Source organism: Phyllostomus hastatus, unplaced genomic scaffold (assembly GCF_019186645.2).
Source record: "Phyllostomus hastatus isolate PE091 unplaced genomic scaffold, TTU_PhHast_1.1 phas_contig_86, whole genome shotgun sequence".
NCBI lineage: Eukaryota > Metazoa > Chordata > Mammalia > Chiroptera > Phyllostomidae > Phyllostomus > Phyllostomus hastatus.
In genome coordinates, this window is record NW_025333977.1 from 86,623,662 (window position 1) to 86,650,424 (window position 26,763).

A 26,763-nucleotide genomic window follows, 5' to 3' on the forward strand; every position below is an offset into this window, starting at 1 on the left:
TAACAATTACACTAAGACAAAGAACCTTTACTAACTGAGAAAGAAAGCCTCTGTAAGCCATACTTTATTCCCAACAGGGGAAAGGAGGAGGAACCTAGAAGCCAGCTGAGGTACATAACCCCTGAACTCCAATAGGCCGTGTACTTGGATTAGCTAAATACCCACTTGTAGCCTCATCTCAAGTGTACAGAACAAACTAACTAACAAACTTCCTAACAACTGTGTTTCTTCTTTATGTGGGGCAGTTCAACTTGCCAGGTGCCTGCTTGCAGCTCCATGCTTGTATGTATTTCATAAATGAACTTGCTCTCATTTCCACTATATGTGTTGTCTCTCACTTGAATTATTCCCTTGCGGGTGAGACAAGAATGGAGGTGAAGAGAAAGGCCTCCTGCCTTGGGTGTCTCTCTCCCCACTGTTACAGAGGGGTAGACTCAAAGATCAGTGGATCATCTAGAAAACTCAGAAAGAGACTCACAAATGTATCTAAGCAAGTTTTTCCAAAGGTGTAAAAGCAGTTCACTGGAGTAAGGATAGACTTTTCAACTAATGGTGCTGGGGCAACTGCACTCTTAGGCATTTCTCTTAGAGAAATGAAAACTTACATTCACACAAAAAAATCTGTACAAAAGTGTTCACAGTAAAAATATTCACAACAGCTTTATTTGTAAAAGTGAAAAAATTGTAAACAACTCAAATACCCTTCATATCCATCAATGGGTGAATGGTTAAACAAACTGTGGTATGTCTGTGCCTTGGAATACTACTCAGCAATAAAAAGGCATGAACTATCGATATGTGGGAAAACCTGATGGACCTTCAGAAAATCATGCTGAGTGGAAAAATAAACCAATCCCCAAAGGTTATATACTGCAGGACATCCTTATATCCTTTATAGAACATTCTTGAAATAATAAAATTATAAAGAGGTTAGTGGTTTGGGACTTGGAGAAGAGAGAGGGGCTATAACTACATAAGAGAAGCACACAGAGCCCTGTATTTTGACTGTGGTGATGGTCACATGAACCTACACATGACAAAACTGCATTAACTGTGTGTGCACACCCACGAGTGCACATGTAACTGTTGAAATCTGAGTAAGGTTGATGGAATGTCGATTTACAATGCTGTGTAATGGCTATGTAAAATGCTACCCTTGGGAGAAACTAGGTGAAAGGTGTATGGAAATCTATTACTCTTAGAACTGCATGTAAACATATAGTTATCTCAAATAAAAGTTAAAACAAAGGAATAATCCAATATACAGGGGTGGACAAAAGTAGGTTTGCAGTTGTGAATACACAAAACAGTTTATTCTGGTATTATTGTAATAATAACCTGCATATCTTTTTCCATATAAACTGTGAACCTACTTTTGCCCACACCTCCATATGGCAAGAGTTATCATGATGCTAACTTTCTGAAATAACACTTGGCAATTTCAGTTCTGAAATCATCAGTCATTCACTGCTCAACACTCTCATTAAGCACTGGTGTAGGTCACACAGGTACAGGGCTTAAAAAGAGCAGGAAATATGAAATGTAAATATAGCTCAGTATGTAGGAAAGGTCATTACACCTGCAATCATACATGTGAGAATTGGATCCAACTTAAATTTCTAACAACAAAAGTTAAGTAATTTTTGGTCTGTGTGGAAAAAGTCCAGCCATTGTTACTATAATGAGAATGGTTTGCATGACATCGATGTAACCTGGCAGCCAAGGAGAGAGGACTTGGATGTGCATGCATGAACAATGACGACTTCACTGTACTAGTCAGGGGGGGTGGTAGACGCCATTGAGGGAGCATGTGTACTGTATAGCTGTTGCATCTAACATGACTGAGCGAGTAGAGCAATGAATCTGCATCAAATTTTGCATTAAGTTTGAACATTCCTCCTTGGAAACTATTTGGATGGTTCAGGAGGCCACAGCTATGGGCAACTGGTGATCGACAGATTGATCAAGATAATGTACCTGCTCATGTATCATGTCTCAAGCAGATTTTTTTTGTGAAACATCAAACCACCCAGGTGACTCAACCCCCTGACAGCCCAGATTTGGTGCCCTGTGGCTTCTGTCTTTTTCCAAAACTAAAATCATCTTTGAAAGGGAAGAGATTTCACACCATCAATGAGAGTTAGAAAAATACAACAGGGCAGCTGATGGCAACTGAGAGAACTGTGTGAGGTCCCAAGGTGCCTACTTTGAAGAGGACTGAGGCATCATTGTCCTGTGGACAATGTTTCATGTATCTTCTTCAATAAATGTCTCTATTTTTCATATTACATGGCTGGATACCTTCTGGACAAACCTCATATTACATGTTCATTAAAATGACTATGAAAACTAACGAATTGGAAAGTGCTTATAAGATTAAGAGGAACATAAAATCATCTATTTGATAGTATTATGATAATTACAACTTGTTTTTGTATGAATAAACTTTTATTAAATTTTAGATAATTAGAAAGAATAAAGAAATGCAAGATAAATGCTTTCTAAACAATATCTGACATTATCATCTTCTCTGTGTCATGGTATTTTCACTTTATTAAAAAGGATAGACATTTACATTTAAATTTTTACAAAGTCAAGAACCATCAAATAAAAAAATAAGTAATACCAAAGTAAATTTAGCTTTTCATCAATATCGGAATGGTTAGGTTCCGAGCTTAGCCCTCTTGGAGACTGTGTATGCAGCAGCTGCTGGTTTCCATTTACTCAAGTAAGTCTAAAAATCAGGAGGCCACTCCCTGTGGTGGCAATGCTTGCAAGAAAAGAGGGCAAAAGACATAGTGGGGAGAGGGAGTGAGAGGCAACACTGGGAAAAGAAAAGATGCTCTTATGGAATCATGGGGTCAGTATCATAAATGATTTTTTTTAAGTCTGGGAAGAAAGCATTTGTGTGTTGCTTAAAGTGTGATTAAGGCAATATAGTCACCAATCCAAGTATGGCCAGCTCTACATAGCACAAAATAGAGTGGGGAGTTTGTACGTTACCTGCTGAACTCCACAGCCAGCCACACCAGGTAATTAATCACAAAAGGCGTCTCTTTATAGGGGTGTAAAATGCATTTGGACACAATTGCAACCCTGAGCTCTGAAAAATACAGGGCAGACCCTCCCAGGAGCATACCTGAAGATACATCCTTTTTGTCTCAGTATCATCTTTTACAAAAATAATTATTTTGGGAAAAAAAAAAAAGAAAACATCTCCTGCCCTGTAACTACCTAATAACCTAACCCCTACTTGTCAAACAAGGAGAAAGTTGTCTACCTCAAGACAAAAGGCATCGGGTGCTGCCCTCATTACAAGTGACTCAGTTTGATGGCAGGGAGACCTGGATGCCGCCCCGAGAGGCTGCCAGGAAAGTTCTGGGCCCTGGGACCTGCCCGCCTTCTCTCCTGTGCTGCCCCCACACAGGGGGCCTCTTTTGTGATGGACATCTGTGGGCCCTAAGAATAGTTACTGAACGTGGTGTTAATAACAGTCTTTTCCTTCCTTCATGCAACGCCCCTCATGTATTCTTTTAAAAAACCAATAGTTTAAAAAAAAACTTTCCCAGGAAATCATGAACAGCAACTGTCATGGACCTATGGCAAGCCCTAGAAAAAACATAGACAGGCAAGAATCTGTCAACAGAGCAATATTCCAAATATGAAATTTGTGGTTCAAAAAATAAATAAATATAAATGGGCTTGTCAAAGAAGTTTCTTTTGTTTTCTCCCATTTCTAACTGAATTTTGCTTGTGTAAAAAGCTTTGATTCTGTGACACAAGAGCCAGTCCTGCTAGGACAGACAGGAACCATTCATGCCATTCGCCCCCTACATGAAGAGGGCATGGGGAGAGCTGGGAGATATCCCAAGATGTTTATTATTTTTTCTAAAGACGCCTATCTTTTAGAATAATTTCATTATTTAAACTCCATCTGGCACTTTAGTTTCTTGAAAAACTATTACATTACACATGAACAAAAGAACAAACCTGCCTGAATGCAATTTAGATTTTTCGTGCTATTCTGCTCTTATATCTTCTTCCTTGGCTTGGCACATCTTTGAGATCCAGCTTTCTGAGTAGAACCCTAGGACGTCTGTGGAGGGGAAACAAGTCTTCATGACAGAGCACTCTGGTTCATGTCACAAATCTTAGTGGCCAGGTGACAGCATTTGCTTTCTTGTGCTTTTCACTAGAATCATGGTAAGGAAAGAGTTTCTTTCCCAGCACTTATCCACAACACCCAGCCTCTTGTGTGGAGCATTTCACTGGTTCTTTTCTGAACGCTCTATTGGCTCTTGTCCTATACGAGAGACCCGGCCCGACTCTGGGCTGGCACCATGACAGGGACGGCACCGATTCGCTCCAGGGTCGCTCGGCTGACGGTGCAGGCATGTGTGTGCTGAGGCCGAGGCTTCCTGCTGACTGAGCCATTGTTCCTGGGCGTGACCTGTGGTGATGACCCTCTGTTGGCTGTCACAACCAGAGTCTTATGTGGAGCTGGGACCATATGGCTCCCATTAGCATAGATGGATGGTATGTTGGCATTGCCTGAGTGCAGGGAGAAGGACTGGCGCAAGTCACTGAAGTGATTGAATGACTCTGTGTTTCTATGAACTTTTGGATTGTTGCTCCAGTATCGACTGTTGAAGGTATTGGAGGAGGTCAATGTGTTGTTCTCTGAGGAGGACATCTCGGTGTGAAATGCTTTGGCAGAAGAACATTTAGGTGGAAGATCATCCTCTCTGAAAAAGAACAAAATAAAGTCATCAATAGGATTTACTTCAGGTTTATTCTGCCAGGATTCTTTCTTCTATGCTAAAGCTAACATGTCTGTGAGATACGAATCCTCGGGTAGGCCATAGCAGCTCTGGTGGCCTGGCTTTAATATCCATTCCTATTGAAACACTGCTCCAGAAAATTTTCCCTTAGCTTCTCAATCTCCAAGACAAGAAAAGGTCATTTCAAATCTCTCAAAGACTTGTGTCTTCCAATGTAACTAAAAAAATACATCTGTGTTTATATTTGCTCCAAATAGAAAAACAGTCCATGAGAAATTCTGCTGAGCTAGTTGCTGTCAGCTAGGAAACCAAGCTAGGGTGTGAAGAACTTCAAGAGATGGTTCGAGGCAGCCCGATCTTATTGCACTTTGGGGTCTGAGCAATGACTGTGCTCTGCTGAAAAGAAGTTTTCCGCAGTGACCTCATGCTGGCATGAGATCTTCCCCTGCATGCAGTCCAAACCCATAAGAATTAGAAGAGGCTAAGAGAAGTCATTAACTTAAGATGTTAATTCATTTAACATTTACTGAGTACTATTCCACTAGATGTTTCATGTAAAAAATACACAGCTCTGATAGCCAAGAAACCTAGGGTCAAATGGGGGTGACCATCAATACAAGAACGTTTGCAAGTCTGCAAGGCTGGGCGAAGGGCTAAAGTCAACTTTTATGAGGAGGTGATGCCTGGAATAGTCCTGAATCAGATCGAAGAATTTACTGAAGAGAGGGATGAAAAAGGAAGGAGTATATCCCAGGAAGAGGGCAGAGGCTTGAACAAAGGCCCTGAGGCATGAGAGAATACAGAATAGACTGGAAGACAAAGTGATCAGAAAAGTGATGGGAGGTAAGACCAGGGAAGCAGGTGGGGGCTGGATTTCGAAAGGCTGCATACATAATGCTAAGCAGACTGGAGCCATTAAAGCCTTTTCTATAGGGATGTGATATGATACAATCTGAGACTGAGCCTGAACCCCCATTACCTCCACACTATGACAAGAGTCACTTAACTTTAAAGGTTGTTTTGGCATTGTTTTCTTAAGATGTTCATATTCTTGACTGAACTGTGTGTCACACCAAGCCATAATGCTTCGGCCTATCTGTGTACGGGTACTGGTATGCTCTATAGTATTCCTTCTCGCTTTATGTTCTCATTTATAATATGTGTCAATGTGAAACACGTGTTCTAACTTTTCTACTGTGGCTGTCACCTAGCCCCACTTACCCTGGAGATATGGAAGGAAAAGGGGATATTATTCACCTGTGTCCTCCTAGTCCTCCCCTTTCATGATCCAGTAAATAAAGCTGACTAGAGCCATGAGGCAAAGTGTTACTGTACAAGAAAATATCATTTAGCCATTTTAACTATTTTGGCCAGCACAGTTGTAAAATAAGCAAAGAAATTTCAGTTGCCCAACTGAGTAGAAGTACAACAGTTGAAGCCAACAGAGGTTGGCTAAGCAAGACAAATTATCTGACACACAAACCTTATTTCATTAGGAATTTCTTCTTCCTCCTCCTCTTTATTTTTGCTTCTCCAGTAAAAGAATGCCCCTAAAATTAGTGCAACGCAAAAAATGGTAATAACTGCACCAGCGCCGATGGCTCCAGCTATTAGTCCAGTGTTCCTGGGCTGGGCTGCAAAATATATTTAAGGCATATTTAAAGAACAAAACACTTAAAAAAGACAGAAAGAGAGAGAGAAACAGCATATATCCATGTGACTTTACAAGCTTAAGTTTACTAAACAATCTTCTTAAAATGTACAAAATTGCCTCAAGTATTACATCCACATAAAGTTAACCTCCCCTAGCTTCCTGTAGCCCCAGTGGCTAGGACTGGCACACAGCAGGCTCACATGTATTTAGGGAACAAACAGTTACATGACTAGAAGCTTCAGGAGAGCTGCACCTACAGCAGAACAGGGAAAGGATGGTAGCTGCCTAACCTGCCTCATCTGCCCCAGTGTACCCAGCAGTCAGTAGGCTAACTCATCACCTCAACCTAGACAGAGAACTCCCTTTCACAACTAGAATTCAAATAACCCAGAATTCCCCACTGAAGAGAAAAATTCCACATTGCTTATTTACCCAATAATTAAGCCGAAATAAGGGATTTGGGGAAAATACAGAAAAGTCTTGTCTTGGCCATGGCCATGGATTGCTACAGATTTTATAATGTCTATAGCATATACAATCAGAATTGATTTGATTCTAATGACTCTGAGGAGGATGATATTTTGTCATAAAGAAGACGTCATATTGCTAAGGCTAAAACATACATTAATACAATCATAAAATATTTTCAATAATGATTAAAACCAAACAAAGTTCTATTTAATCTTCAAACCACCTAAAAACAATTAGGCAGTGCTCTGCATTCCCAAGTTTAACAAAGATCTTGGTTTCAGACCCAAAGTGGACATCAGATTTTATACACTTACGGGAAGTAACCTGAAGGTCCAAAAGGCAGGTGCTGGTTCCAATGGCATTAGAAGCCACGCACTGGTACAGACCTGAAGACAGAACACTGATGTTCCGAATGGTGACTGTTCCTTGGACCTGGTCTGTCAGAAAAATGACAATTGAGTTAGGATTTAGGGGAGAAAATGAGAAAACCAAAGAAATCAGCAAAAGATAAGACTATAAAAGTAAACACTAAAGAGGTATCAATAGCTTTTTAATTTTTTTTTTGCAGAGATGTTTTTTGTTCATGAATTTTAAAGACTAAAATCATGATATCACATTAAAGATCTGGAGATATTCAGAGCTGTTTGGCAGTGAAGGCAGGGTGGAGCCAGGAGCACCTCTTCCACAAGCACCAGACTGATTCCAGCCACAAACACATGGCCCTTTCAGAAAAGAGATGGGCTAACTCCTCAACCTGTCACTTCACTTGGCCTGCTCTGGCATGGAAGTAATTTGTTGCAATGGAGCTGGAAAATAAATGATCTTTTGATCTTCTTTCTTTTAAAGAATAGGGAAAGTTCAACAGTGTGGAACCATAATTTGAAAGCACAAGTGACACCCCCCCACACACACACTGTTTAGTTTGTAGCAACTGTATCCCATGCAAGCTAGGGCACCTGGACTCAAATGCCTTCAGAATTAGAAAGAAATAAATATGTGTACATTTCCTTCCATCCTCTCTCCTTAGTTCCAGAACCACTTCCGGACCTGTTCTAGACTCAAACAGCCTGCGTTGCAGTCTGCCCTACCACCTACTAGCTATGTGGTCTCGAATGCATTACCTCTTCCGCATCTATTGGGTTGGCCAAAAAGTTTGTTCACCTTTTTCCCCTGGTGAGATGGCTCTAGTAATGTTTAGTTGTTTTTAACTTCATTCAAAACAATTTTGTTAGATTATATTGTGACAGCTGTCATATCAGTGTGCATTTCAAAAAAACAAAAATTGGTGAATTTTTGTGTAGCTATTTTAATATTGAATATGGAAGAAAATACACAACATTTTTGGCATATTATGATTTATTATTTGAAGAAAGGTAAAAAATGCAACTGAAATGCAAAAAAAAAAAAAAAAGAGAGAGATTTGTGCCATGGATGGAGAAGGTGCTGTGACTGACTGAACATGTCAAAAGTGGTTGCAAAGGTTCATGCTGGAGATTTCTCACTGGACAATTCTCCACAGTTGGTAGACCAGCTGATGTGGATAGTGATCAAATAGAGACATTAATTGATAACAATCAATGTTATACCATGCAGGACATTGTGGACATACTCAAAATACTCAAATTAATAATGTTATTGGTAAAAATGAAAAATATGTCTTTTATTTTACAGAAAAAAAAACACATGGTCTTTTCGGTCAACCCAATATTCGAAGGCACAGGATAGCAGTTTGTCACCATATCAACAATGTTTTGGTCACCTGATTAAAGTGGTATCCACCAGCTCTCTCTATTGTAAAGTCACAGTTGACCCTTGAACAACACAGGGATTAGGTGAGCTGATGCCTCCACCCCAAGCACTAGAAAATCTGCATATAATTTTTGACTCCACAAAGACTTAACTACTAATAGCCTATTGTTAACTAGAAGCCTTACAGATAACTTAAATAGTCAACATATATTTTGTATGTTATATGTATCATATAGAGTATTCTTATAATGAAGTAAAACAGAGAAAATCATAAGGAAAAAAAATACATTTACAGTATTTACTGAAAAAATCTGCATATAAGTGGGCCTATGCAATTCAAACCCTTGGTGTACAAGGGTCAACTGTACTCTTTTTTCTTTGCAATTAATAAGTAATTTGTGGAGATACATTTTAGAACTATGTAGATATCTTGTGCCTTATCAAACTTTTCCCCCTATTTTGATATCAGTGATGACTTTCTTAATCCCATCATTCCTTCTATGTACATTAATAGGTATTCTACTCTAAGAAAATGCTTTCCCTTGTCCCCCATTTGTTTATGCATATCAGTGGAGATTCAAGGCCTCTCGTTTCACTCAATGGATTATATATTTATTTTAATGTTCAAACTGTCTCAGATTTAGCCAGAAGAAATGCCTCCAAGCTAGCTCCTATACACAAGGACAATGCTGACCCCCAAATATTATGCCTCTGTCACTAATCAGACATCTGGGGTGCTCCTCGCTGGTATCAAATGTTCTTTCCTCAGAGAACACATCTTGAGTTTATATTAAGCAAATGCAAACATATTAGTAAAGTAAATCTGAAAAACAATGTGATTTTGTGATTAAATACTATTTTGAGATCTACCTTATTAATGTAGCTATCAAGAGGTAAATTTAGACTTCTGGTCAAGTTGGCAGCGTAGGTAGACATGGCTTGCCTCTTCCCCCAGCCACCTCAAAGTTACAACTAAAATAGAGGACAATCATCACTCAGATCCCCATCAGAAATCAAGTTCAATGGAAGTCTGACAACTACAGAGTTAAAGAAACCACATCTATCCAGACTGGTAAGAGGAGTGCAGAGGCAGAATGGGCTGGTCCTACACCTATGTGTGGTGGATAAAAATTCGGGAGGGATAACTCAGGAGTGAGGAGTCCCAGACCCAAACCAGGTCCCTCAGCCCAGGATTCTAATACCAGGAAGATAAGTCCCCACAACTTCTGGCTGCAAAAACCAGTGGGGATTGAGTAGGTATAAGAAACTACTGGAGCCCCAAGCAGTTCCTCTTAAAGAACCCACACATGGACTCACCTACTAAGACTCACTTCCTTCTGAGCTCCAGCACCAGGGTAGTAGTTTGAAAGGCATCACTGGCATAGAGGGAGAAATGAGGTGTCTGGCATTATGGCAAGAAGAGCCCATAGTCCCTTTGCTAAACCCTCCCCCACAGAGAGCCAGTAGGCTGGTGCCATATCTGAGACTCCATCAACCTGGCTAACACTGTTTGCCCATGTTTGATCTGCCTTGGAGATCCCCAGAGACTCCATCCCACCCAACGTACAGGCCCGCCCAAGTTACTTTTCCATAAAAATGGCTGGTCTTGGCTCATGCTTCACAACTCCCTAAATCCTATCAAACTAGTAACAGCTGGCTTCAGTGAGTCCAAGGCCTAGCACTACTAACAGCCAAATTAGAATCACAGCTTAGCTTCCCCTGAGAATCTCTAAATCCAGCATAAGTAGCAGCCATCTCAGATTGCTTTATAGCTGACAAGTACCCCAGGGCAAAACGCCAGTGGGGTTGACCTTAGCCTGCACCACTCAGGAAATCTCCAGGGCCAGCACACCCAGTGAACAGCTACAAACCAGGTGGGAGCACCACCACCCTTCCCCTGCACAGCTCATCCTCCATGGAGAGCAGAGGCTGGTGGTCAATGGTCAAATCCCTCCCATTAATTGATCTGCCAACAGCAACCAAGGTTCAACTACAAGTGGAGGATATACTCAGCCCACACAAAAGGCACACCTTGAGTATCCAGCTTGGGTAATAGAGGAGGCTGTGTCACTGGACCCTACAGGACACCTACTACATTAGGCCACACTACCAAGATATGCAGTGAAAGCAGCTCTATCTAACGCATAGAAACAAACACAGAGAGCCTGCCAAAACAAGGAGACAGAAACATGGCCCAAATGAAAGAACAGATCAAAACTCCAGAAAAAAGAGCTAAACAAAAATGGAGATAAGCAAGCTATCAGATGCAGAGTTCAAAACACTGGTTATAAGGATGCTCAAGGAACTTAGTGGGGACCTCAGCAGCATAAAAAAGACCCAGTCAGAAATGAAGGCTACACTAACTGAAATAAAGGCCAATTTACAGGGAAACAACTATAGAGTGCATTAAGCCAAGAACCAAAACAATGATTTGGACCACAGGGAAGCAAAAAACAACCCTGCAGAACAGTAAAAAGAAAAAAGAATACCAAAAAATGAGAATAGTATAAAGCAACCTCTGGGACAACTTCAAGAGGTCCAACATTCGCATAATAAGGGTGCCAGAAGGAGAAGAGAAAGAGCAAGAAATTGAAAATGTATCTGAAAAAATAGTGAAAGAAAACTTCCTTATTTTAGTGAAGAAGTACAGAGTCCCAACAAGATGGATGCAAGGAGGCCCACTCCAAGACACATCATAATTAAAATACCAAAGGTTAAAGATAAAAAGAGACTCTTAAAAGCAGCAAGAACCCTGGCTGGCATAGCTCAGTGGATTGAGCACAGGCTGCGAATCAAAGTGGACAGGTTCGATTCTCAGTCAGGGCACATGCCTGGGTTGCAGGCCACAGCCCCCAGCAACCGCACATTGATGCTTCTCTCTCTCTCTCTATCTCCCTCACTTCCCTCTCTAAAAATAAATAAATAAATAATCTTAAAAAAAAAAAGGCAGCAAGAAAAGAGAAGCTGCCAGAAGGCTGCCAGATAGGAAGAGGGAGGGGGAGAATGGGTGAAGAGATAAGGGGACTGAGAAGTACAAACAGGTAGTTACAGAATAGTTGTGGTGATGGAGAAGCCAAAGAACTTATATGCATGACCCATGGACATGAACAATGGAGAGGGTATTGCCTGAGGAAGTGGAGGGTGCTGGGTGGAGGGAGACAAAGGGGGAAAATCAGGACAACTCTAATAGCATAATCAATAAAATAAAATAAAAAGAGGTAAATTTAAATTAAAATTTGGACTCATTTAATGTGTATTATAATGACAAATGAAATTATCTAAAGTAATTCTTATAACCAATCCAGAGTTTGAGTTATAGAAGACAAACATTTTCATCTTTGTATTCAAGTTCTCTTTTACCCCTAAAGTATCAGAAAATATTTAAGTTGCAAAGAAAATATCAATAAATTTGACTGATACACATTTATTCAGAACCAAAATTATGGAAAGCTCTTTCTACAGATTTTTTTTTGCAACTTACATACAAACAACACACTTTTTTTTTATTAAACTTTTCTCTTTTTTTAAGATTTTATTTGTTTATTTTTAGAGAGGGAAGGGAGGGAGAAAGAGAGAGAGAAACATCAATGTGAGATTGCTGGGGGCTATGGCCTGCAACCCGGGCATGTGCCCTGACTGGGAATCGAACCTGCGATGCTTTGGTTCGCAGCCTGTGCTCAATCCACTGAGCTACACCAGCCAGGGCCAAACAAGACACTTTTAAATGTTCATTTCTAATTCCAAACTCAATCCAGTATTTCTAAGAAGTGTTATAATAAATCAGAATATTAAGATGAAAAAATAATCTTAGAGATATTGTTTAACCCTCTTATTTTACAAAAGGACAAAAAAGGCCCCAAGAGATGAGCTGTCACAGAAAACTGTCAATGAAAAATGGAGAATTTGAATATAATTTCAGGATTTGAAGATAAGATCTATTTAAACATATCACTTACAATGATGAGAGTGACAACTTAGTACCCAAATAAAACTAGCCCACAGTGTAGCTAAAACATTTCCCAATTAAAAAAAAAAAATCAGTAGAGAACAATGGTATGCAGTAATCATTATCAGAGTAACCCAAAAGTTATTATGGTGAAAAGAAGTTTTTAAGGTTTTTTTAATCCTCACCAGAGGACATGCCTATTGATTTCAGAGAGGAAGGAAGGAAGAAGAGGGAGAGGGAAAGAAACATTGATGTGAGTGAGAAACCCTATCCTACGTGCCCCGACTGAAGACCAAACCTGAACCCCAGCACATACCCTGACTGGGAATCAAGCCTGTGACTTTTTTGTTTATAGAACAACACTCCAATCAACTGAGCCACACCGGCCAGGGCTGAAAAGAATTTTTTAAGAATAATAAAATCTGGGATAGGTTAATTAAAAGATGATGGGAGGTCCCTTAATATTTCTGTTGGGATTCTTAAAACTTAGAAGCTGTTGAAGTGGTTGGTGGTCCCAGCTCTCTAATCTGTCTAACTTCACCGTGCAGTTTAGGACTTTCCTTTCCCATGATTCAAACTCATCAGGCATAACTAAGGTTGTCTCGGACCTCTCCATTAACTGCCAACTCTTTAAGATTTGTAAATCTGCCCTGAAAATGCTACAAGAAACATGTTTTGTATTATAGATGATGTAACACTTGAGACTGCTAAATTTTATTTTTTAAAATAGATTTTACATATAATTCTATAATTTGCATCATACTACTTCATAAACTTTCCTCAATTTTTCAAAGGTACCTCCTTTAATATCAAATTTAAAGAGCTGATTTTACATGTAGAGAACCATCAATGATACTCATGCATCCTCCATGTTTCCCTGTCTGGTGTGGTCAACTCCTGGACCACCTGTGGCCCTTTCCTGTTCTCTTTCCCATCTTCCTCCTCTACTAAGACTTGAGGCTGAAAACAGGATGACTCACCCTTTCATGATTAGGCTAATGTTTTTCATACTAAAATAGGCAGTTGTCTCAAGTAGGAAGTGGATTCTCAGTTATAAACTTCAAGGATTATCTTACAGTTAACAATGCAATGAAGCTACCACTACACTGTTTTAAAATCTTCACTATAAAAATCTTTCACCATATATTCTTACCATTAGATAATATGCATTTCATAAAATCAGCAATGAGAAGATACAATAAAATGTTTTATCTTCTTTATAGTTAAAAACACAAAATAATCCAAATAACTTTTTCAGCAATTATAAACATGGTATGTTAATTTCCAAAATCTATTAAAGTTAATTACTTTGTGAATCTGAGAATCAAAATTTCCCACAGTAACTAATTAAATGAGTAAAGCAACAGCATACATACCCTGAGTGGCTGTTGGAGGTAGTTTGAGGGTATTATCTAACTTCTCCCAAAGGTAAGTTGGTCGAGGAATGCCTTCCTCTGAGCTACAGAGCAGGATGACATCGCTGCCGATATCCTGGGATCCTTGGATTTGGCAGTGAGGGGTCGAAGGGGGAACTACAACAGGAAGAGTAAGCAATCAAATATGTATTCACTATGAGCCAATAATAATAGAGGAAACATCCAAGACTCAGTGCACTAGAACCTCACTGTTTTTGGAATACATGCTAGGAAACTACCTGCGTGAAGCCAGTGGATAGTCATGTACTATTCACAGGGCTTGAGCACAGTACAGGGCCTACAATCTCAGTTACCAGAGAGCAAATATGTAAAAGGTATCTTATTTTCACATTCTCAAGGTATCTTATGGTCTTGGTTTCACTCTGCTTCCTCTATATATGTTGTGTCAACATATTGCCTTTAAAAACACTACTGAATACACACACGTTCACAGCAGCATTATTCACAACAGCTAAAAAGTGGGAACACCACAAGTGTCTACTGATGGATGAACGCATAAGTGAATGAGGTATATCGTTATAACGAAATATTGTTCAGCCCTGAAAAGTATGAAAATGCTGCCACATGCTACAACATGGATGAACCTTAAAGACACTGCTGAGTGACATCAGCTAGTCATAAAAAAGCAAATGACGTATGATTCCCCTTACACAAGGTACCTAGAGTAGTCAAATCCATAGAAACAGAAAGTACAACAGTGGTTTCCAGCAGCTGGTGGGAGAGCGACATGTGGCTTTAATGAGTACAGAGTGTTAGTTTGCAGAGTGAAGAGTTATGGAGAGTGGTTGCGCCACAATCGGAGTGTACTTAACACTACTGAATTGGACAGGTAAGTACTGCTAAGATGGTATATTTTATGTTAAGTGTATTTCACCACAACTAATTTTTTTTAATTACTGAAAGAGGCCACTTGTAGAGAAGATATTTCAAGGAAGAGCAACCACTTACCCTGCCAGCCATTCTCCGGCTTAGACCACTTAACAAGGTTCTTTATCACTTTACAAACAAAAACCAGGCAGACTCACTTTGTATGCAACCTGCTTAACGGTGGGTACGTCAGGGGAAGGTTCAGGTCCACCTACTACTTGACAGTAAGTGCATTTTCTATTCATTAAGGTAGATAAGGACACAAAAAACAAGAAACAAAAAATCACCAAAGAAAAAGAGCATGAAAGGAAGAAGGTGGTGATTCATAAAGAAGGAAGGAGGGGAGGAAGGGAGGAAAGAAGAAGGAGAAGAAAGAGGGAGAGAAAGGGAGAGAGGGAGAAAGGAAGGTACAAACGAAGCCTATGGCAGTAGAGATTAAATCCAAGGAATGATGTACTTATATTGCTAATAGCTTTTCAGTAATTGTATTCAATCTTGCAATAATAAATGAATGAATGAATGAACGAAAGAAAAATAAATGCAGTATACAGAAGAACTAGGAAAGAAGGCAGGTGCAGAAAGAGAGACAATGAGAGTAACCTATAGGTAGGAAGAGTAAAAAATCTCAGGGTACCCTAAACCGCCATGATGGGACAAACCAATCTGCTCAGTTCACTGCCTTCACTGCTGCCACTGCGGTGCTCTGAGGAAAAACCAAAATAATTCTTTGAAGGTAGCATTAACTATATAATAAATTAAAGGCTTTTTCCTTCGTTTAAAAAAATGAAAAAAATAAGCTTGGATAATGTGGGAAGCTAGTTACCTAACTTACAGGTATAAGCATCCGAATATTAAATTCTAACAGTATTCAGCTCTCAAAGTATTTTAAAGTCTGTAATTTTAATATATTAAAATGAATAATTCTTCTAGAAAGAATCTCCAACCTCATTCTTAGTGTCCTTATTCTGTTTGAAAACTGGGAGGACAAGGCCCTGAGGCTATAGTATATCCTCACCCAAAGAAGAAAAATGTCAACAACCGCCACTGCTGGTGTCCTCACGGGACTCAGTAATGAAGGGAAAAGAAAGGGACAGAGTTTGTCCAGGAACATGAAAATAGATTCTGAGATTCGAGTAGGAACAGGGACCATTAAAAGCACAACCTTTTCTATCGGTAAGTACTTCCTCAGTCTCCCTAAATGAACTGAACTTAGCTACTTGTACTGTAAGTATCCATCTGGGAGGTAGTGTTTTATTTCAGAGGCAGTGGAATTGAGAAATAGAACACGTTTAGAATGGATCTAATCAAGTATTACATATACTAACTTGCCAGTATAATGGAAAGAATGAGTAAAGAGATCTACATTTTAGTCTAGACTTTATTGCTGTTCATTGCCTATATAACTGGGGAAAGGCCCTAAGTCTATTTGGTCTTGGTATTAAGACCAAATTGATTATACAATTTATCATTTAAACAGGATAGTTTTGAGAGTGAAAAGAAGTGCAATTAAAATTATGCCAGGACAAGAGGTACACACCAAGAACTGTGGTGAGCATACTGGGTACCCATACACGGAGTAGCAGCTAATGCACTTTCACATGTGCTAAAACTTTTGCTTCATATTTACAATATGTAAATCCTGATTTAATTTGCTCTCAACAAGAAGTCCTATCCTGCAGAAGCTTAAGAAAAGTGAGAGGCCACTTTTGATGGTGTTTTATGCCACCTTCAGGGAGCTACCTGACATGGAGGAAGGTCGGATGACTCAGGCATGCGGGAGCAGTCGAGGCAGGCTGGGGGCAGGGAAGACAGGGGATGGACACGAGCAGACGGAGGGGACAGGACAGGCAAAAGCAAATCTGCTTCAGAGGAGACTCACAAGTAAAGCCCACGTGCTTGGAACATTTCCTCTCACTCACCCAGAACTGTGAGACCGGTGACCCCAATGTTCCTGCCCCCTCTATCTGGAAGGTTGTTAACCAAACACTGATAGGTGCCTGTATCTGACAGCTGAGTGTTGTTAATGAAGATAGAGACATTGGTGGCTGGCATGGTGCCCGTAAATCCTACCCTACCGTGGAACTGGGCGGCACCGTCAAACATCTGTCCACCCTGGTACAGAATGACCTGCAAAAGAAGCAAAGTAAATGAACTGGCTGCTGCACCTCCTTCCAGACCCATAACAACGATCTAGTAGACAACAGACTGTACCAAACATTAAGAAATTTTATTTTTAACTTAGTGTTGTCACTGAGTTCTTACTATAATACCTGTCCATAAGTATCTAGAGATTCTAAATTCTTATGTACCAAAGTGGAATAATAGTGTTTCCTTACCTAACTCGTCAGAGTATAGAATGCATCTTTATGCTATGCTACTCCCAGCCCATAAATATTTTTACCAGTTCCAATTTAAAATTTTTTTTCAATTAGCACTGCCATTCTCATGCTTCCTAACAGATCACAGTTAATGACTGAATATAAATGAATGTCATAAAAAGGGAGAAGAGTTATAAGCCCTTCATTGCTGTTCTTATGTCCATTTCTATCACTGAAGTCAACTATTCATGGGAGAGGACTCAGAACAGTGCTGTGGAAAGCCCTGTGGGCTGAGAGTGAGGGACTCGGTTCTACTCCAGCTCTACTAGGAACTGTTTGGGCAACTGGGGTCAAGTCTTCCTTTGCCTCTTTGACTGACTCAATCACTGACTCCTAAAATGGTAAGTCTGAATAAAATTATCTCAAAGGCTCAGTCCAACTACAAAAGTTTCATAGCTTAAAGAAATACAAGAAGTAGCTACTAAATATACTTATTTGTTCACCTGCCAGAAGAATGAATAGGAGGTTATGTCCTCACCCTTTACTGCCAACCCAAATCCCTTCAGAAAATTTAGCTTATCAAATATATTTAAGTAGTAATAAGCTTATTGAAGCAGAAAATCTTCATAACAGAAAGGAGTTAACTTAGGCAATGAAGGTAGAATCATAACCACAATTCATTAATTTTCTGAGCATTATTTTCTGCAGTGGGTATCATGCATTATGGGTCTTTTACTATAATTGATACACCTTATTAGGTAGTAACTTCTAATTTCACATACCCTAACTTATATGAGACTCCAGTGTGCCTGGCTGGCTTTGTTTATTTTAAAATACATGTGAAATTAGTCAAATAATTCAAGTACTATTATCTAATGTTACTTTCTTAATATTATCACATCTCATCCACCTATGTTAATTCCAGTCTCTTCCTTTTCAATTTTGCTTGGGTATATATTCAGTCTTGGTATTTCCTGTCAGTAATATTTTTTGATGAAACTTCAGGTTCCTCAAAATTACACAAAATTCTCAGAAGAACACCCCTGACATCTGTTAAGTTTTTTTAAGTCTTTTACAAAGAGGATCGCTTCTTCTGACACTCGACTACTGATGCAGGAGCAGGACATAAAACAGCGGAGGCGCACTGAAAGTGTCACCTTTCTCTAGGATTCAAATACAAACTCAGGATGCTTTCTGACTGGCCTCCTTTGAAAAGATTAATACTAATATTCTTGGGGTGGCACAGGATGGAAGAGAAGTACCTGCTCAGGCTGGTTGGCATTAGCAAGAGGAATGACCATCCAAATGACATTGAGGTTAAGGAGGGCAGCGTTGGTGGTGAAAGTACAGGGCAGGACTGCTGTCTGACCTCGGGCCACCTGGACACTCCCAGGGCTCCCTGAGACGTCCAGGGAAGCTGCAACACCTACAGAAGAACCAACAGGAGGTTACATGCTTGCCCTTTCCTGACAGAAAGGTCTGTGTGTTTCACAGGATCAGTAATGTACACAGACTGATATAATAGTGTTACTAAACAACTGCTAACCAGTCTCTGAGTCAAAGTAATAAATATTGTTCCTTTCTTTCTTTACCTCTTAGTAACTATAAATGTACAATATTAGGGGCTACTTACTGTATTTTTAAGACACTATTTGGCACTTGGCCAGATTCAAATATAATATGGGTGAATTCAACTGACAGCATTTGAGCAAAACTTGAAATGGTGATGGGGGATGAAAAATAAGCTGATTTTTTTTAAAGCATCGCAATAGCACAATCATAAAATTAAATGCTTACATATAAATCTAATAATATATGTGCAGGAACTATAGCCTAAAAGTAAAAAATGCTGATGAAATAAATCATATGAGACGAAATAAATGGGACAGATATACAATGTTCATGAATTGAAAGGTTTGATATTGTTAAGATGGCAATTTTCCCCAAGTTGATCTACAGATTCAGAACAATCCCAGTCAATATCCCAGCAGGCTTTTTGTTGATACTAATTCTAAAACATAAGAACAGGGAAAGTGCTAGAATAGACCAAAGAATATTTTTTAAAAAAGATTTTGGAGAATTCACACTGTCTGATCACAGAATTTGCTATAGAGCTATAGTAATCAAGACGTATGATACCAGAATAAGGACAGACTGCCGGATAAAGGGCACAGGACTGAGAGTTCTGAAATGAGCCCTTCTCTTTATGGTCAAATGCTTTTCAATAACAGTACAAGGCAAATAGGGGGAAAAAATCATCTTTTCATCTTTTTTTAATGCAATATATTTTTTAAAATTTTATTTTAATCATTGTTCAAGTACAGTTTTCTCCCTTAAGAATTGTCTTTTCAATACATAGTGTTAGAATAATTTGACATTAATACACAAACAAGTAATTCAGACCCTTACCTCATAACACTCACAAAAATCAACTCAAAATGTACCACAGACCTAAATGTAAGAGCTAAAACTATAAAACGTCTAGAAATAAACAAAGGAGAAAAATCTTTGTGACCTTAAGTTAGTCAAAGAGGCCTTAGATATAGCACCAAAACCATAAATCATAGAAGAAAACAACTACTGGATTTCATTAAAATTTTTTAAACTTATGTGATTCAAAAGATTCTATTAAAAAATAAAATACTAAGGTACAGACTTGGAAAAAACATTTGTAAATCACATACCTGATAAAGCACTTGCATACAGAATATATAAAGCACTGTCACAACTCAGTACTAAAAAGACAAACAATGTATTAAAATGGGTAAAATATGCTCAACATTATTACTCACTAGGAAGGGTGCTGCAGAGGAAAACCACAGCACCACACCATCACACACCCACTGTGACGGCTACAACTAAGGCAACACTGAGTGCTGCCAACGATGTGGAGAAACCGGAGTCCTCATTCACTGCTGCTGGGAGTGCAAAATGCTTCGGCCACTTGGAAAAATAGTTTGTTTCTTAAACAGTTTAACATAAACTAGTACACAGCCTCACAATTCCATCCCTAGGTTTCTACCCAAGGAAAACAAAAATATCTGTCCACACAAAGACTTGTCCATGAATGTTGAATGTAGCATTACTCGTACTATACCCCCAATGGAAATAATAGTCATCAACTCATGAATGGATAAACCGAATGTGGAATATCCACACGATTAAACACTAGAAGTAAAAAGCAACAAGCTACCAATGCATGTTACAACATGGATGAAGACCTTTCAAAAACATTTTGCTCAGTGAAAGAAGCCAGATACAAAAGACAACAGCACACTCTCCCATTCCATTTATAGGGAATGTCCAGAAAAGGGACATCTACAGACAGCAAGCAAATCAGTGGCTTGCTGTAGCATGGGCTACAGCAAAGGGGGCAGAGACTGCTGCAGATGGGTTCAATGGAGGTTTTCAGAGTGATGACAAACTTGTAAAGCTGGATTGTTAGGAAGGTTGTACAACTCTATAAATTTACTAAAAACAACTGAACTTTACATTTTAAATGGTTGAATTGTATGGAATATAAATTATACCTCAATAATGCTGTTAAAAGCCAGAAAAGAAAGCAGTGATTTACCAGAGCCAACTCCTAGGGAGCCAAAATCAACTGTCATCTCTTCTGAAAAGAACGCCCGCTCCCCCGGGACCATCGAACAGTATGGGACTAAGAGGAAATTAAAATTCGTCAGTGAGATCCAACAAAGAAGCTATTCTCATCATGAGAAATACATTAAGTCCATGGCAGTATCTCAAACTGCTTTATTTTGAAGTGGTATTATCTCAATTCTCCCCCTGAATGTAACATAATAACGTTCTACTATGATTACATTGAGATTAAAAAATAATCACGTCGCACGTTCCTTCTATTGAACTTCCATGTTCTTCCCATATAGTCTGATAATGTTCTTAGGAGTTATTCTGTTGTGAGCTTTAAAAAGGAAAGTTGAAAGAACACCAGAAAGGGGAGGCAATTTAATCACAAAACAGGCCACGAGCAGAGGGACAAGCTATGCCATTGGGTAAAAGTGAGTTAAGGGGGTATGTGTTACAACGATTTTTACAAATGCCAGGGAGATGTTTTTAATGGTAAGCGTAAAAGCCAAACTGGTGACAAAGCTTCCCTCACTTCATTCTTCAGATAATATTCCAAGGAAGCATAGAAAGGAACATGCACCCTTTCAACTACCCAGGATAAGGTATGCCCTCCACCATCAACTCACTCATTCCAAGCTGAACTCACACAATCTTTGATACAAAATTTAAAAAGTAAAAAATGGTCAATATAAACTAAGAATGAAAGAAAAAGCTGTAGATGGAGGAACTACGAAAACATGGAAGGGTTCAGTAAAGGAAGAACTGATTTGCAGGACAGCAGTGGGAGCTGGGAACACGGAACAGGTCCACTGACTGGGAGCAAGCCTCTGGGCTGGCGGGTGCTATGAAAGACCAACTCTGACTTTGTTCACTTCACATCTTTACATAAGGTTAACCCTGAAATTGCGAGTATCAAGAGAGCTACAGAAGAAATATTCCAGATAAACTGCTTCCAGACCTTGCCAAAGTGTAGGTCTGAAGCTGAACACACCTAGTTTGAAATCTGGCTCTTTCATCTGTTCAGCTGTGTGGCCCCAAACAAACCACTTCATCTCTGATTGCCACCTCATCTGTACAACAGGGCTAAATACTACCATCGCACCAGCAAAAGGGAGTGGTAAGGGCAGTACCAGATGCTGATGGCTGCCGGGGACTACTACTACTGCTGCTATTGCTAGCTAGCATTTAGGGCACACTGGCCAAATACCAAGTCCACATTAAGCAGTATATATAAACATATACATATATATCTATATATGTACACACACTCATTTAATCCTGTATCTTACTGCCATTTACAGAAGAAATTGAGGCCCAGAGAGGATTAAATCTAGCTCAAGGTCACATGACTCAAGGTCACATAGGTAATGGAAAGGCCTGGATTCAAATTCCAGGCAGTTTGCCCATAGGGATCATATACTCTGTATGTAACACATATTAGTGGAACACACATAACTAACACACATAACACACATAACTAACTCATGGAAACCAGTCTACAAAGGTTATTATCATTACTATGTCATACAATCACAACATTTAAAACTAGCACAAACTTTTATGGAAAGCCATCAGATGGAAACACCCTCAACTTCCTGCTCCCAAACTTATAAATCAGCTTTGATCTGCCTCGTCCTCTTCTTCCTCTCTTGTTAGATTAAAGGAGCTCATCTAAGACCAACCTCTCATCTGAGCATAATTTATAATCCATCCTCTTGGCCTCCTTTCAACCTTATCACAAGCTGTTCCCTCCCTTGCAGCTTCAACCTCTCCCCCCTGCACTGGAGCCTTCCTGATAGCCTTTAAACATCCTCAAGCATTTTAACTTAAAAAAAAATTCCTCCCTCCCTCCACTCCACAGTTCTCTCCAGCCCTCTCTCTGATATATGACCATTCATCTTTTTGAAAGCCCTGTCTATACTCACTCTCCCCTTAGAGACTCTTCTGGTATTGTCTTCAATGTGCTCCTGCCACTCCCTCTTCCTAAAGACAGTTCTCTCTAGGTTTCCCAGAGACCTCCTGATGCCATCATGACTCTTGCGATCATTCCTGGACTCCCAGCAGCATCTAACAGTGATAACCATTCCCCCTCCTTCACGAAACACACACTTCCCTCAGCTTCAGTGATATAATTTACTTCTGGCTTTCTTTCTGTATTACTGAATACATCTTGGTCTCTTTCACTGTTTTACCCTTTTCTACATAACTCTTAAAGGCTGGCACTTCTCAAAGGGCTACCTTCTATTCCAAACTCTCTTCCTATAGACTCAGCTACTATCATGGCTTCAATTCTTATATATGAGACAATGGCTTCCAAATTTCTCTCTCTATCCCAAACCTCTGTTCTTATATCCAACTGCCTCCTAGACATCTCTGTATAGGTATCTCAAAAGCAACTTGAGTCAACTTGTTCAAGATGAAACTCTTGATCTTCCCCTCTGTGCCTGCTTCTACTGTTCCTACTGTTCCCTACTCCAGTGAATGGCTCAATCAGCCATCAGATTCTCAGTTTTTATTGAGAGATCTTTCTTGATTCCTTCTACTCTCACCTAGCCTCCCAAACCAAATCCATGATAAAAATCTGAGCCATTTTGCAAACTAAATTTCTCTTGACTTCTTCAATCAGAGCCTTTGCTCTGTTCTGTTTTCTTTATCTGATTTGCTCTGTTCCACACCCCCAACCCCTTTACTTGGTAACCTCCCAGTCCTTCTTATTAGCTGAAGTGTTATCTTCTCATACAAGAGCATTTCCTGACCCTCAGCCAAGGTCAGGGTCTCCTAAAGCACTGTCCCTTTCATTGTGAACACTGTCCAAACTTGTAGTCATACTTTCTTTAGTGTATTTTGGATAACTGCACCAGTATACTGAGAAGTACACTAAGAACCCCATTACTGTAAGTGCTCAATAAGAACTCAATAAATACATATTGCTAAATTGATCTAATTCAATTTCCACGTGGAAATATGAGGGTCCAAAGAGATAGATTTGTCAAAGGTCTTAAGATTGGGACTTCTGACTTGCAATAAAGTATGTTTTCTGCTACACCACAGTCCTCTGCAGACCAAACCTCAGAAAACTAAAGATATGATTACTTGTATTATGATTAAGGCACAGTGATATATCTGTACCAACACAACTATACTGAGGAATAAAAATTCAATTTGTAAATATATCTGCTCTACTTGGTCTCAAACCAATGGAAACATTTAATTTTTATAAAAAGTCTGTTATGCACTTTAGTTATCAGAATTCTCTATGAAATAATTTTGAAAGTCATTCAACACCCTAACAATATGAACATCAGAATCCAAAACTAGTTTTACGATAGACTACCCAGATGAATTTGCACAAAGATGGCCAAAACTGGCCATATAACTTTTAGGACCACACAGAGAATAAACCGGTCAGGGGTAAAAGTCTGTAAAGAGGCTTTATGGAGAGAATTCCTTACTAGAGCTGTGGTGTGCTGCAAGTCCCACCCCATTCCCACCCAGCAAAGGGCCTACATTCCCTGAATGACATCTAAACGTCTCAGACAGACCAGATGTGAACACACGAGAGCTGGCACAGGTCATCTTAGATTCTCCCAGAGGGCTGTCCAATGAGCCCAACAGAAGGAAGCTGAAGGCAGACCTCTGGATGCCTAGAGAGTGGATCACCAGCATTCTGAGAACTGCACATATGTTTCTGTCTGGAAATCAAGATTTTCTTGTTTTGCTTAATTTTAAAACTCAGAGTAATCAGGCCCTGGAGCAGTGACTCAGTTGGTCAGAGCGTTGTCCTGATATGCCAAGGTTGCAGGTTCAATCCCTGGTCATGGTACACGCAAGAATGAACCAATGAATACATTAAGTAAGTGGAACAAAGAATCAATATTGCCTCTCTGTTTCTTCCCCCTCCTCCTTCCCTATCCCTCTCTCTCCTTCTCAAATTAATAAATAAAAAATTAAAAAATAAAATAAAACTCAGAGTGATCAAAAAAGTTGTGTAATCTGCTTAACTTCACATCTACAGAAAGAACTGTTTCCTGAATAAATTTAAAAGGATATGGAAGACAAATAGTTGTTTGTGATTGAATCTCAGAATTCCTATTTAACATACCAATTCAACTGAATATAATTAAAAATTTTTTTAGAAAGACTAAGCAGGAATGAAATGGGTTTTTTTCATATTTTAAATGCTTAATTTTTTCCCACTTTACTAAAAACGACAACCAAAAACCCTATTTCCTTTTAGAGTGCATTTCCATGCTTGAAATTCTAGGCAGAAATTTAAACTTTAATGCTAAATATTGGATTAAAAATTCATGTAAAATATCTTACAATTTGCAATATTTACACACAAGATGCATAATTTAGGAGCTGAATTGGCAGCATTTTGCAGACTTGAATATTTTCTTAGTACCTTCACCCAAGAAAAATTAAGTCAACCCATGAATTCTGAATGATTCTACGCAATTAAATAAGAAAACATAAAGCACATGGTCCTGTTTCCTCTGAGGAGCTGAACTGTAAATACCAGTAGTCTATACTCTGTCTCTAGGACCCTATTTTCCAAGATTTAAAGCAGAAAGAAATTTACATTTTCCCAGACCAAGAGATACATGTGAGAGGAAAATAAGATGGCAACAAAGAATCTTTAAAAATCTTAAGAGGGAACATCCACACTACCTCACAGCCAAGAGAACAGACAAAGGATATTTTACAGCGGTGATGCTGCAAGAACATGAAACCTCCCCTACAAATCACAGCCAGAACACCTAAAGTTCAGAATGAGGACGAGCCCAGGCAATCCAACTGCCAGAAGTGCCAGAGATATCAAAACTGCCAGAGATATCAAAACAGACTATTTGCTGGTGTCTGTGGGCCGTGTGCTCAAGTTTCAGGACCAGCCCAACTGCCAGAACACTTCCCTTGGGAACACAGTCAGCAAAGCATCAGAAGGATCTCATGACATTTGGGAGACTTTTGCTGTCTTTTCATCCAAAATGTCACTATTAGCAGCCACAAAATGCTTGTTGGCTTATATGCTTCCCATATGATTTCATAAGTGCTATTTCTAGCATATAAAATACATAACATAAAATTCATTTACCCTGTCAAATTCAGTTTTGTGGTTACATCAGGTTGAAACAAATTTCAAAATACACAAATTCTGTGCTTGAGAGAGCTTCCAGGCAGTGAACACACGGAGATTCCAGGAGACTGGCTTGAAGAGGGCGTGGAAGCTCTGTGCCCTATGCATCTCCTCCATCTGGTTGTTCCTGAGTCTGGTCATCGAGGGCCCAAGATGGCTGAGGACTAAGTGTAAGCTACACTAAACTTCAATAGGACCAACTGTAATTACAAATAAATTATAGAGAAATCATCCTGAATAACCAACTGAATACTTATGGAGAGAAGTGTTATAACCACAGACAGACAGAGGAAGCCACATCACCACAACATGACTGGTAGTAATTGTGGAGAAGGCGCAAGAAGGCTGGCTGGGCTCGCACGGGCTGCAGTTGATGTTCCGGGGGGGATACTGCAGCGGCTGGGGAGATCTCCCTGAGGAGAGTGTAGTCGAAATCCCAAGCTGGGCTCCTCAGCCTATAGCACCAGAGCCAGAAAGGAACCCATATAATATACAGCTGTCTGCTAGGGAGAGACACCTGGAGTCTCAGAGGGCCTCTTAAGGGCCAATGCACAAAATACTGTCTGCAGCCACTTACCCTGGGCTCCAGCAGAGAAAGGACAGAGTGGACTAGAGACTTGTGAGGAGAGGCTGGGGCAGGTGGCTCTGGGGAGAGAACTGCAGCAACAGCCACCAGGACCCCTGTGCTTAGTCAACCCCCAAAATGCAGAAACCATCTTTCTCAGGCAGAGCAGTCCCCTCCAAGTGGCATCAGCCTGAGGGAAAGCAGCGTCCCCACCCACAGGAATTATTCTGCCCCACCCTGTGGTGCTT

At 39.7% G+C, this 26,763-nt stretch overlaps 1 protein-coding gene across 7 annotated transcripts in view; it reads right to left on the reverse strand.

The window, feature by feature from the left end:
* Positions 1-2,429: 2,429 nt before the first annotated feature.
* IGSF11 (immunoglobulin superfamily member 11) overlaps positions 2,430-26,763 on the reverse strand; it is a 148,795-nt gene continuing 124,461 nt past the window's right edge. For 5 of the 7 annotated variants that reach the window (XM_045851930.1, XM_045851931.1, XM_045851934.1 and 2 more), the window contains exons 2-7: positions 18,485-18,648; positions 16,824-17,031; positions 13,978-14,133; positions 7,221-7,343; positions 6,265-6,415; positions 2,430-4,745 (exon numbers count right to left, since the gene is read on the reverse strand). In XM_045851930.1, the coding sequence (XP_045707886.1) occupies positions 4,304-4,745; positions 6,265-6,415; positions 7,221-7,343; positions 13,978-14,133; positions 16,824-17,031; positions 18,485-18,648 (1,244 nt within the window). In that variant the 3' untranslated portion in view covers positions 2,430-4,303. Of the gene's footprint in view, positions 4,746-6,264; positions 6,416-7,220; positions 7,344-13,977; positions 14,134-16,823; positions 17,032-18,484; positions 18,649-19,906; positions 19,958-26,763 lie in introns of all 7 variants that reach the window. The other 2 variants (XM_045851932.1, XM_045851928.1) reach the window with 2 other exon arrangements.